The sequence below is a fragment of the Lepidochelys kempii genome, chromosome 9 (genome assembly GCF_965140285.1).
Source record: "Lepidochelys kempii isolate rLepKem1 chromosome 9, rLepKem1.hap1, whole genome shotgun sequence".
NCBI lineage: Eukaryota > Metazoa > Chordata > Testudines > Cheloniidae > Lepidochelys > Lepidochelys kempii.
The window spans coordinates 78,731,318-78,743,672 of NC_136388.1; the positions used below are offsets into that span (position 1 = coordinate 78,731,318).

At 50.0% G+C, this 12,355-nt stretch overlaps 2 protein-coding genes across 2 annotated transcripts in view; one reads left to right on the plus strand and one right to left on the minus strand.

The window, feature by feature from the left end:
• LOC140917686 (uncharacterized) lies at positions 1 to 6,859 on the minus strand. Its single transcript, XM_073360990.2, has 3 exons — positions 6,198 to 6,859; positions 1,127 to 5,521; positions 1 to 538 (listed from the first exon to the last, which is right to left on the minus strand). Exons 2-3 carry the CDS (start codon positions 1,608 to 1,610, stop codon positions 18 to 20), a joined length of 1,005 nt encoding a protein of 334 aa, XP_073217091.1. The 5' UTR covers positions 1,611 to 5,521; positions 6,198 to 6,859; the 3' UTR covers positions 1 to 17.
• The window catches only part of LOC140916823 (relaxin receptor 1), a 26,379-nt gene continuing 17,919 nt past the window's right edge, over positions 3,896 to 12,355 (plus strand). The window contains exons 1-8 of the mRNA XM_073358711.2: positions 3,896 to 3,911; positions 4,244 to 4,390; positions 5,459 to 5,548; positions 6,265 to 6,370; positions 7,829 to 7,900; positions 8,517 to 8,588; positions 10,035 to 10,106; positions 12,066 to 12,140. Coding sequence (XP_073214812.1) covers positions 3,896 to 3,911; positions 4,244 to 4,390; positions 5,459 to 5,548; positions 6,265 to 6,370; positions 7,829 to 7,900; positions 8,517 to 8,588; positions 10,035 to 10,106; positions 12,066 to 12,140 — 650 coding nt within the window. The remainder of the gene's footprint in view (positions 3,912 to 4,243; positions 4,391 to 5,458; positions 5,549 to 6,264; positions 6,371 to 7,828; positions 7,901 to 8,516; positions 8,589 to 10,034; positions 10,107 to 12,065; positions 12,141 to 12,355) is intronic.

The following is a 12,355-nucleotide window of genomic DNA, read 5'->3' on the forward strand; positions in this document are numbered from 1 at the left end:
TTTAAAAGTTTACAACTTTAAAATTTATTGAATGCCAGCCTTCTTTTTTTTGGGCAATCCTCTGTGGTGGAGTGGCTGGTTGGCCGCAGGCCCCCCCACCGCGTTCTTGGGCATCTGGGTGTGGAGGCTATGGAACTTGAGGAGGAGGGCGGTTGGTTACACAGGGGCTGTAGTGGCAGTCTGTGCTCCAGCTGCCTTTGCTGCAGCTCAACCATACACTGGAGCATACTGGTTTGATCCTCCAGCAGCCTCAGCATTGAATCCTGCCTCCTCTCATCACGCTGCCGCCACATTTGAGCTTCAGCCCTGTCTTCAGCCCGCCACTTACTCTCTTCAGCCCGCCACCTCTCCTCCCGGTCATTTTGTGCTTTCCTGCACTCTGACATTATTTGCCTCCACGCATTCGTCTGTGCTTTGTCAGTGTGGGAGGACAGCATGAGCTCAGAGAACATTTCATCACGAGTGTGTTTTTTTTTCTTTCTAATCTTCACTAGCCTCTGGGAAGGAGAAGATCCTGTGATCATTGAAACACATGCAGCTGGTGGAGAAAAAAAAAGGGACAGCGGTATTTAAAAAGACATATTTTATAGAACAGTGGGTACACTCTTTCAGGGTAAACCTTGCTGTTAACATTACATACATAGCACATGTGGTTTCGTTACAAGGTCGCATTTTGCCTACCCCCACCGCGTGGCTACCCCCTCAACCCTCCCCTCTCCCCGTGGCTAACAGTGGGGAAAATTTCTGTTCAGCCACAGGCAAACAGCCCAGCAGGAAGAGGCTCCTCTGAGTGTCCCCTGAAGAAAAGCACCCTATTTCAACCAGGTGACCATGAATGATATCTCACTCTCCTGAGGATAACACAGAGAGATAAAGAACGGATGTTGTTTGAACGCCAGCAAACATTCACTGCAATGCTTTGTTGTACAATGATTCCCGAGTACGTGCTACTGGCCTGGAGTGGTAAAGTGTCCTACCATGGAGGATGTAATAAGGCTGCCCTCCCCAGAAACCTTTTGCAAAGGCTTTGGGAGTACATCCAGGAGAACCGCGAATGCCAGGGCAAATTAATCCTTTCACATGCTTGCTTTTAAACCATGTATAGTATTTTAAAAGGTACACTCACCAGAGGTCCCTTCTCCGCCTGCCGGGTCCAGGAGGCGGCCTTGGGTGGGTTCGGAGGGTACTGGCTCCAGGTCCAGGATGAGAAACACTTCCTGGCTGTCGGGAAAACCGGTTTCTCCGCTTGCTTGCTGTGAGCTATCTACAACCTCATCATCATCATCATCTTCTTTGTCCCCAAAACCTGCTTCCGTGTTGCCTCCATCTCCATTGAAGGAGTCAAACAACACGGCTAGGGTAGTGGTGGCTGAACCCCCTAAAATTGCATGCAGCTCATCATAGAAGCGGCATGTTTGGGGCTCTGACCCGGAGCGGCCGTTCGCCTCTCTGGTTTTCTGGTAGGCTTGCCTCAGCTCCTTAAGTTTCACGTGGCACTGCTTCGGGTCCCTGTTAGGCCTCTGTCCTTCATGCCCTGGGAGATTTTGACAAAGGTTTTGGCATTTCAAAAACTGGAATGGAGTTCTGATAGCACGGATTCCTCTCCCCATACAGCGATCAGATCCCGTACCTCCCGTTCAGTCCATGCTGGAGCTCTTTTGCGATTCTGGGACTCCATCCTGGTCACCTCTGCTGATGAGCTCTGCATGATCACCTGCAGCTTGCCATGCTGGCCAAACAGGAAATGAGATTCAAAAGTTTGCGGTTCTTTTCCTGTCTACCTGGCCAGTGCATCTGAGTTGAGAGTGCTGTCCAGAGCGGTCACAATGGAGCACTCTGGGATAGCTTCTGGAGGCCAATACCGTCTAATTGTGTCCACAGTACCCCAAATTCGACCCGGCAAGGCCGATTTAAGCACTAATCCACTTGTCAGGGGTGGAGTAAGGAAATCGATTTTAAGAGCCCTTTAAGTTGAAATAAAGGGCTTCATCGTGTGGACGGGTGCAGGTTTACATTGATTTAACGCTGCTAAATTCGACCTAAAGTCCTAGTGTAGACCAGGGCTTAGAGACTAACCAATTTATTTGAGCATAAGCTTTCGTGAGCTACAGCTCACTTCATCGGATGCGTTCAGTGGGAAATCATCTAATAGATTCGTCTTCAGTGATAAACACAGACCGTCAGCCACTAATCTGTGGGAATGTTAGCAGCAGCAGAAAACCTTGAATGACAAGCCTGGGCTGTTCACGCTGTTCTGTCACAGACATAGACTGCGATAGCTTCCCCGGGCCCTGATCAAAGGCGAGTGCATGGAAACATTTTGCTTGATCTGGAGAGTGCTTTTGACACAGCTAATTGTAGGATATTAATGAACAAAGCTGAGTGGCTGGGGTGCTTTGAAGCTCTGACTGACGTTTCAGAGCTGCCTGATGGAAAGGGCTCAGCAAAGTGGAGGTTTAAGTTACTGAGGCTAATGATCACAGGGAGTGAACTGCACCTCAGGGGAGGGTGGCTTTTCCAGAGGGCTATGGAGTTGATTTGTTATACTGTAGTTAATAATGTGTCTGAGTCTCTTCTGCTTTCCTTGGTGTATATAACTCCATGGAAAGACCTCCTGTTCCCCGTTCTGCTTGTACACCAAGCTGCCTCTCTGCTCTGCAGCCTGGGACCACTCAGAGAAGGGGCTGCCACTCCCCACACCAGGGGGTCCCTCTCCGCCTCTTCCTTAGGTTGCTGCCATATTGGAGGAGCAGTCAGTGTGAGTCAAGCCACCTCCTGCTCCTCTGCCGAGGTCCCATCTAGTCCAGCCCCCTGGCCAGTGCAGGTTTGGCCCCTACAGTCTATTCTCCAGTCTGATTTTCAATGACATAAAGAATGCAGCAGCCACCATTTCACAGTCTAATAGATCTCCAGCTCCTTTGTGTCTCATTAGGGAGTGACCCAACGTTGGCTGGAAGTAACCTGGCCAGCCCTGAAGATCTGATGTCTAACCCAGCAGGACTTATTTTACTCCCCTTGGAACATAAGAGGGTTTCAGCTCCAAACAGAATAGAAGTGACAGCGACCTCCTGCCTGAAGGCCCTTCTCTTGATTGTCACTGGCACCCCGTCACCTCATACATACTCCACCCAGCATGGCCCACGTGCAGTGAGAATGCGGAGCAGTCCTGCCACCCGAAACCCAGAGGGAGGACACTTTGGACAGTTGGGACATGCAGGCGAGAAGTCAGTGACGTGTCTCGTGTCCTTTGTAGTTTTCTTGTGGTGGGGAAAGATGCTGGATTGACAGCCCTGGAGACCGATGGCCTCAATTTCTCCTCAGAGCAGGCACAGCACGGCGCCCCCTCTTCATCCCCCTCAATGTGCCTTATCCACCCCCATGAGACCCAACTCCCTAGGGGACTTCAGTCTCAAAGACCAACCAAATCCCTCCTGAACCTCACCCCTCTCCTGTCAGGCATTTCAAGGGACATTCACCCAGCAGATAATGAGGATTTAAAAACTAAATTAACCAAGTTACAAGAGGAGACCATGTGTCTGTGGCTGTATCAAACTTAGTGCCACTGTGGGCTTTGTACCACAAGAACCAACTCTCCCCTTACATAACATACAGCAGCAAGCTGTATGGTGCTCAGTAAATAGCAATAAGCCGGTGGCAGAACCTATTAGCATTAACGTCCTGGTGATGTCTTTCACGTCGGCCACAGAACAGCTGTTTGATGGGCACGTCTTGCTGTCACTGCTGACCTGTGCTGGATTCTTTTTCATAATGATGATTTTTCTGCATGCGTTTTTCTGAGATGCCTCCACTGTCCCAGATGGAATTGTCGGATGGCGGCGTAGAAGTTGCTACTGCTTCTGTTTCGTGTTCTCTCATTTGAGAGGGAGGAGGGGAAATGTCTCTTGGCTATGGTGAGACATTGCCTCATGCTGTTACAATGTCAGGGCATGTCTCCTCTTTGCAGCTCTCAGACCCTGCCAGAGCACTGGGAGACAGCTGAACAATCAAGGAGCATGGTCCAGATGGACTGGTGTTGATACAATCCCACTGATTAGTCATGCCAGATGGGACTGGGTTAATGTGCAGTAACAGGGTACCATACAGTAATGGGTTACCGTGTCCTGGCAAGATCAGCACTAGTAAGCCAAGGGTGAGAGGTAGTTCTTAAACCAGCCATAGGCAGGGACAGGGGACTGGCCTGTTCAATGAAGCTTTTTGACTGTGTCTTGCTTTCCTTTGGCAGAGTCTCTTCTGGTTCATTCCAGGCTGGACAGCTTTGCCTGCCCTTTGGGACAGTTCCCCTGTGGCAACCTGTCTGTCTGTTTACCCCAGCTCCTGCACTGCAATGGAGAGAAGGACTGCGACAACGGAGCCGATGAAGAGAACTGCGGTAATTAGCTAACCTCACAGCCTGCCCCCTCTTTCCATTTCTTCTTGCTGCCAGACGAAAGGCAGATGCCCTGTAGTTAATAAACCATGTGGACCTGGAAACCCCAGATCCAGAACCAGCAATATTGTCAAAGGGATTCTGGGAACATGAACACGGGGCGGACTTTAAGGGTCACTTATGGTTACCTGGCTGCCTTGCAGCTATCACTGAAGGTATAAACCTCTTACTGGGAGAGTACAATTTTGAATCTTGCCCATATGCTCAGGGTTTAGCTGATCGCCATATTTGGGGCCGGGAAGGAATTTTCCTCCAGGGCACATTGGAAGAGGCCCTGAAGGTTTTTCGCCTTCCTCTGTAGCATGGGGCACGGGTCACTTGCTGGAGGATTCTCTGCTCCTTGAAGTCTTTAAGCTACGATTTGAGGACTTCAATAGCACAGATATAGGTGTGAGGTTTTTTTTGTAGGAGTGGTGGGTGAAATTCTGTGGCCTGCATTGTGCAGGAGGTCAGACTAGATGATCATAATGGTCCCTTCTGACCTAAATATCTATGAAATCTATGAAATTTCCTCTGACCTTCTAATAATGATACAGATGTCTAGGTAAGGGGTTGCTGGACAGAGATCACCCCGGCCTTACATGTAGGAGTGTAGGACCCAGCAGAAGAGGAATATTCTGTCAGGACACAGTAGAGAGTCAAAGGGGCAGGGGGCAGGAGCTAACGTAAACTAGAGATGGGCTGAAGTCACCAAATATGGGGATGGAGGCAGGTTTTGAACACCCCATGTTTCAGGGGAGTCAGATCTAAGGCTTATAAAAATGGGCTCCAACGGCAAGAACCAGCTTCAGCTCCGATTCTGAATTCCCACGCTCTGAATGCAGGGGTATTCTGATCCAGGTGCTTGGTTCAGGCCCAGGCCCAGCATCTCTCGTGCTAGCGGTACGATCAGGAATCAGAGTGGGGGTGAGCGAGTCTGGGGGAGGCTGGGCATGGGGAGGAGCAGTGAGTGAGTCTGCTGTGAGCAGGGGGGCGGACAAACCTTCATGACTTCCGCCTTCTCTTTTCTAGTGGATAATAGTGGGTGGCTGCAGATTTTGGATGACATGCAGCAGACCAAGGGCAGCAGAGCCACTGAGGAAGAGAAGACCCCAGTCTGTGGTGAGTACTTCCATTCCTGGGGCTGGCTTTGTATTCCCTCCTCTTCTACTGTGTCTTCCCCAGCCTCCCCATGCTACTGACCAAGCCCTCCTGTCTCCCCCTCTTCCTCCCCTTTTGTGCTCTTTCTGCCCCCTTTCCCCTCTCATCATCCCTCTGGTTCACTCCTTTCTCTTACGCCCCTCCCTCTGCAGTGGGATAGGGTTGCCCAAAGGTTTGAACCCAGCCCTAAAGGTGGGATCCTGGGAAGTTGATAAAATTTCACCCTGGAGCCCCACCCAAAATTCAGACTGAGCTTTACTCAGGTTTGGGGGAGTTCGACTCACCCTCCCTCACTCCCACCAGGGTGAATCCGATTTTTGGTTTTCTTGGTTCTGTCCAGGCCTGGATGTGCTGAAATACCCTGACCAAGGCTGGCCCTGCGAGATTCCCAGCCCAGGCCTGAGAAGTTCAAGAAAGCATCTCTCCCCTTCTGCTCTCCTCTCCCTTCACACACCCTCCCTCTCCTCTCATCACCTCCTCCATTCTTCCACTGCTATCGCATTGCTCTTTAGGAGTGTGTCTGCCGTCCCCTGCCTGCCCCTTTGACCCCGACATATCCAGCCAGCCCTGACCCTTCTCTGTGCACCAGTGTGTCCTTTTATCTGCTTACCTGCCCAGCCATACACTGAGATCCTGTCTGTCTCCAGTCTCACTGTTTCCTTTGTGCTTGTCCCCAGAGCTTGACCGGTTCCCAAAGGAATGCCAGTGTTGGGGAAGGACGATAGACTGCACCGGCCAGAACTTGCGCACCGTCCCCTGGGTTTCCTCCAACGTGACGAAGCTGTGAGTAACAGGGGCCACCATGGGGTAAATGTGCCCCTTTCTCTGCAAAATTGGAGCCAGTAGGAAATTCGCCCTGGTGATTCCCATTTTTAGCCTGACTGTGCTGCCTCGCATCCGTCATCAAGGGGGTAGTGCCACCTAGTGGTAAGGCTGCAGAGGATGCTAGTTCCAAAGGTGACAATGCAGAGAAATGTTTGTGCCCGTTATCGTAGCAAACTGAGCCAGTGCATCATAGGCAGAAGTCTGGAGAAGCTGTTAGTACCACCCCCTCAGAGCGGCCGGCTCATCGACAAGGGCACAGGGGGTGTGGGGGGGGGGGAGAGTAGCAGCACCACAGTTAAAAGACTACACCCATATTCTGCAAGGCCAGCTTTGGCTGGACAAGAGATGATGACCTTGACTTCTTCAGCCTGGCAGGGCCCTGTGTCCTCAGAGGCTGCGGCTTTTCTCATTTTAATAATCCACCATCACATCTCTTGAGCGTTCGGCTTCAGAGTCAAAGGAGCAGAGAAAATGGGAGGGTTGGGTAACCCCTTGTTTACAATTGTTCCTTAGTTAGTTATCACTGGGCCATGGTTGGCTGACTGTCAGTGCTTGTGTTACTTCATATGTGGCCCATGGAAGTCAGTGGGTATCTGTCATAGATATCATGGACCCATACTGCACTGCTTCCATTATAATGTGCTAAGTGGGCGGTGAGGAATCAAAGTGACCTTTTGCTCGCATAACGTGGGGTCTGGAAGGTTCAGAGTCCAGCATGACTATTAAATGACAGAGGGGAGAACAGCAAACAGCTTTCTGTTCTGGAAGACTCCAGCACCTTTTCTACAAGTCATTTCACTTGGGTAAACAAGATCTTTCCAGCCTGACATATACGCGTGTTTATGATCTGAGATCACTCAGAACGCAAGAGAACAGATTTTGTTCTTTCAGGTTGGAGCCTGGCCTAGCGCCCTTGCTTGTAATAATAATAATAGTAGCATGCTTGTCTCTAGTGCACCAGGATCTCAGAGCTGCCATTAATGATTTCCAAGCATTTGTTCTTTCATCTTCATGCCCCTCGGATGGGGAAACTGAGGCAGAGAATGCGGAAGTGACTTTCCCAAAGTTACACAGAAAGTCTGTTAGCAGGGCCAGGACTCAAACCCCCAACTCCTGACTCCCAGTCCTGTTCTTTTGTCCATAAAAACATCTTCCCCTTCACTGTGGTTCATTCCCGGTGCTGGTTTCTCACTCCCTGGGCTACTGGGGATGGGAGTGCTGTACATTGCTGTGCAACAGAATGTTTCATTTCTTAGTCCTGATCAATCTGGGGGGAGGGAGGGGAAGAGCTGCTAGCACTCTGTACTTCTGTGCAGAAGTAATACAGGTTTGATTCATTCCTGCGGACCAGGAGGGGCTGGGAGCACTGTGGAAACCCTATTAACCCTGAGATATTTCTGTTCTGTTTGTAAACAGCCTCTTACAACACAACGAAATCCAGGCAATACTGCCCCATGCTTTTGCTGGACTTTCCAAGCTTAAAATGCTGTGAGTAAAAGGTTTTCATGTTGTGGGTCACAGGGGCGAGGGGGTTATTGACAGTCTCTGTGCTTCAGCCCTCTTAGCACAGAAGGAATGGAAGGGAGGGATAGCTCAGTGGTTTGAGCACTGGCCTGCTAAACCCTGGGTTGTGAGTTCAATCCTTGAGGGGGCTGTTTGGGATCTGGGGTAAATATTGGGGATTGGTGGGGGGTGGACTAGATGACCCCCTGAGGTCCCTTCCAACCCTGATAGTCTATGATTCTATGATTAATGCAGTCTGAATGCACATGGTCTAGCAGCACCTCTGGAGACATGTGGCTGAACAAAATATACCTGCCATCCCCAGCAAGAACTATGTTTGAAATTACAGCACCATGTTATAGGGGAGGGAGGACTTCTGGCTCTTACAAATGTTTCTCCCTCACATTCCCCTCCCCCCATCATTCATTCCAAATCAGGCTTGCCCCTGCAAAATGCAGATGACTTGAGGATATCCCCATTCACATCCCTAAAATAAGGCTTAGGGGAGCTGCTGGGGGGAAATGGATGATGAATAAAAACCAGTTTAACCAACAGCATCAACCCAAGGTCACTTTTCTTCTCTTCTCTTTAACAATTCCAGGTTCCTGAGTCACAATAACATCACTGAGCTGAAGCCAAGAGTCTTCCAGGATCTGCGTCATCTTGAATGGCTGTAAGTGCCTCTTTCCACTGGGTGGCCCACCGGGGTCCAATGAGGAGTAAGGGGATGGAATTGAGTTTAAGGCCAGGTTTGCCTGAATATCAGGGAAAATACTCGCACAGTGGGATTCATTAGGCTGGGCAATTGTCTCTCCCCACACCACAAGATTTTGTTGTGGCCAAGAGTTTAGAAAGATTCCCACATGGATTAGACCTCTATATGGATAAGGAGAACATCACGGTGATAGTAGACAGGATTAAGCATATCAGAGATATAAACCCTCCTGCAATAGGGCATAAGACAACTGGTAACCTATGGGGTTAGGAAGAAACATTCTCTCTGGGCAGGTTAATCCGTAATTGCCCACAATGGGGTTTCTTGCACCTTCTGAAGCATCCATTGCTGGCTGCTACTGGAGACAGGATACTGGCCTAGGTGGACCAAATACTGGTCTGATCAGACAGGGCAGGGTGTGTGCATGTGCATATATCAGTGTGGCTCCCCACAAAGATTTGGTGGCAGATTGGCACGCTGGACCACCGTGAGTGAGCTGCTCCTCAGGTTTTGTCTTGGCTATTTAAGGGAGAGGTTGGTTGATCATGTGACAAATTGTGAGGATGGGACTCTGAAGGGCTGGGAAGTTCTCTTTCCAGGCTGAGCTAAGCTCAGTAAGGCAGCCATCTTGCAAAGCAGATATTATTGTTCCTCTTCACTCATGACCCCTGTATGGGCACCCAGGCAGTTCTTCTTCAGGTCTGTGGTGCTGCATAGGGACCCCATACAGGGGGTCACTAGCGAAGTGGAACAATGATGTCTGCTTTGCAGGATGGCTGCCTTACTGAGCTTAGCTCAGTCTGGAGAGAGAACTTCCCAGGCTCCCAGCCCTTCAGAGTCCCATCCTCATAATTTGCCACATGATCAACCAACCTCTCCCTTAAATAGCCTAGACAAAACCTGAGGAGCAGCTCACTCAGGGTGGTCCAATCAGCCACCAAATCTTTGGGGGAGCTGGATTTGCCCTTAACTCTCAAATTCCCCAAGTGGACTTTTAATTTATCATTTATTTTTGTAGCAAAAGAAAAAAATCCAGCAGCCCCCTGATTGTGAAAGAAACCAGACTCTGATCTCGGAGCAAGCACATCAGCCAGAATGCTCTGGGTAGAAATTCAAAGGGGTGGTCTATGTACTCATCTCCTCTGGCTTGGGCAGGGGGTAAAAATGGACAGGGGAGGGACCAGGCAGTGAAGGAGAGGAGGAAACTGATGTTACTTGGATTTCTGCTGTCAGGGAGAAAGGGAAGAAACCACCTCCTTCAGGGACAATTTAGAGCTAAATGTAAGCCCGTGAGATGGTCTCTCCTTCCTAACCTAGTAGAGCCCCAACTTTGTTCCTATGGAGTTGCCTCTCCATCTAAAGTCTGTTCTTCTGGGGCACCACCTTTCCCTCTTCTCCTTTCAGAATGCTGGATAACAACAGAATTGCCAAGATCTTCCCAGCGACTTTTGTGGGGTTGAAATCTCTGTACTTCCTGTAAGTCTGGAGCCAGTCCTCTGGGGTCTCTGGGGGTCCCACTGCCATAATGTCCTTGATGCTGCATATCTCATTCCCATCCCCTAGGCCAGTGTTTCTGAACCATTTCAGGCTGGTGATCCCTTACTTAAAGGGAACATTTTTCGTGACCTCATTACATTTACTATAAAAATAAGAATGAAAAAAATGTATAAGGATAACGCCAAGGCTATACAATTGATGTGTATGTTTCAAGAGGTTGACAGAATGTGTTACTCTGAAGGAAAAGGGAGTGTGGGGATCGGGAAAGCAGGATTTTCTTTGCTTGAGATAGTAATAAAAGTTTTAATGCTTTGGACTTCCCTTCCTCCCCCGAATTGTCATTTGTGAATGACTCCCTCCGCACAATGCTTGTGACTCACCGGTTGAGAAACGCTGATCTACACCTGGGGTGGCCAACCTGTGGCTCCGGAGCCACATGCGGCTCTTCAGAAATTAATATGCGGCTCCTTGTATAGGCACCGGCTCTGGGGCTGGAGCTACAGGTGCCAACTTTCCAATGTGCCGGGGGGTGGGGGGGTGGCTCACTGCTCAACCCCTGACACTGACACAGACCCTGCCCCCACTCCACCCCTTCCCACCCCTTCCCCTGAGCCTGCCATGCCCTCGCCCCTCTCCCACTCCCCCAGAGCCTCCTGCACACCACAAAACAGCTGATCGGGAGGTTCAGAGAGGGATGGGGAAGCATTGATCAGCAGGGATGCAGGTGGGTGGGAGGCACTGGGAGCGGGGGGTAGGGAGCTGATGGGGGCACTGCTGACGTATTACTGTGGCTCTTTGGCAATGTACATGGGTAAACTCTGGCCCCTTCTCAGGCTGACCACCCCTGATCTATACCATTCCTTTCCCTTGCTGCACTGTATTTAAGGCCAAATCTTACAGCTATTATTCTGTCCTCATGCAGGCAAATCTCCAGTGGGAGTTTTGCCTGAATAAAGATCTCAGTGTCTGGCACTTAATTATAGGCAGAGCTGCTACGGCCCCCTATACATGATGTTGCCCAACGCTTCACAGTCTATGGCCCTGTTTTCATTTTCTTACAATTTTGCCAAACTTTAATTGTTTGTCTGACATTTTCCGTGCCAGGCATGTGCCTCAGGCTGAATGGTTTTGGGATATTTCAGCAAAAATGGTTCAATCGGAACAAGATTAGGGGGGAATGCTTTGTTTTGCTCCTGTTAAAAAAAATTCTACAGCCATTTTGTTGAGATGCTCGAGCACCTCCATGCCCTGGAGCAGGGACTTGGCAGGGATGTGTCTTTCGTTGTTCTTGGAGAAAACTACCTACGTTTGGCCATGTTGTAAACCTTTGGAAAAATCTAAGTTCCCACCAGCTTGGCAGAGCCTTGCTAGGGTTAGGGAGCTACATTCTCTGAAACTGCTGTCTGCAGCAAGCATGCTCCAGCCAGGGCTACCCAGACTGAGCAGGCCTTTCCCTGCGATTGCTGTGGGTTGCCTGTGCAACCTGATTTTGGCCCTCCTGTATGCCTGCATTAGGATACGGTCTGCCACTACACGATCATATGCCATCATTTCCACAGGAACCCCGCACCCTACTTTGCCAGGTTTGCAGTTCAGCTTTGGCTGAAGATAGTCTTATCTATAAATTGTGGTTATCTGTGTCAGTACCCTAAAGAAAATGAGTGAAACTAAGAGCAACCACTAATATCTGTGCCATGGATGGGCTCAATGATCTGTCATCTCTGGACACAGTGGATGTGACTCCCTCCTACCGCGGGAGCCACTGGAGTGCTGTCTATGACAGACAGACTGCGAGGACAGGCCTAGTGACATGTTGCACGTACTGTATTCTGCATAGATGAGTAACTGCATTTCAGGCTCAGAGGCATTAGTGACTGTCTGTGTACTAGGCACATTTACTAGGCATTAATATAGGTTTCCTTATTGCTTCCCAACCAGGTACATGCTGAACAACTCCTTGAGTAGCATGCCCAACACTTCCATTTGTGCAGAGATGCCAAAGCTCAGCTGGCTGTGAGTACCTGCCCTGGTGTGGAGGGCTGGCAAAGGCTGTGGCATTGGGTTAGCCAGAGTAATGCACAAGTACCTCAGTCCACCCCCGCCAATGGCATTCTTGTGAGCAAGTTGGGTGGGGGTTTTTCCAGTGCAGGCTAGGGGAGAGGAGAAGCAGCTGTGTCTCTCTTGGTATTCTGCAGGGCAGCGGGGCAGACCAGATCAGAGCAGGGGGT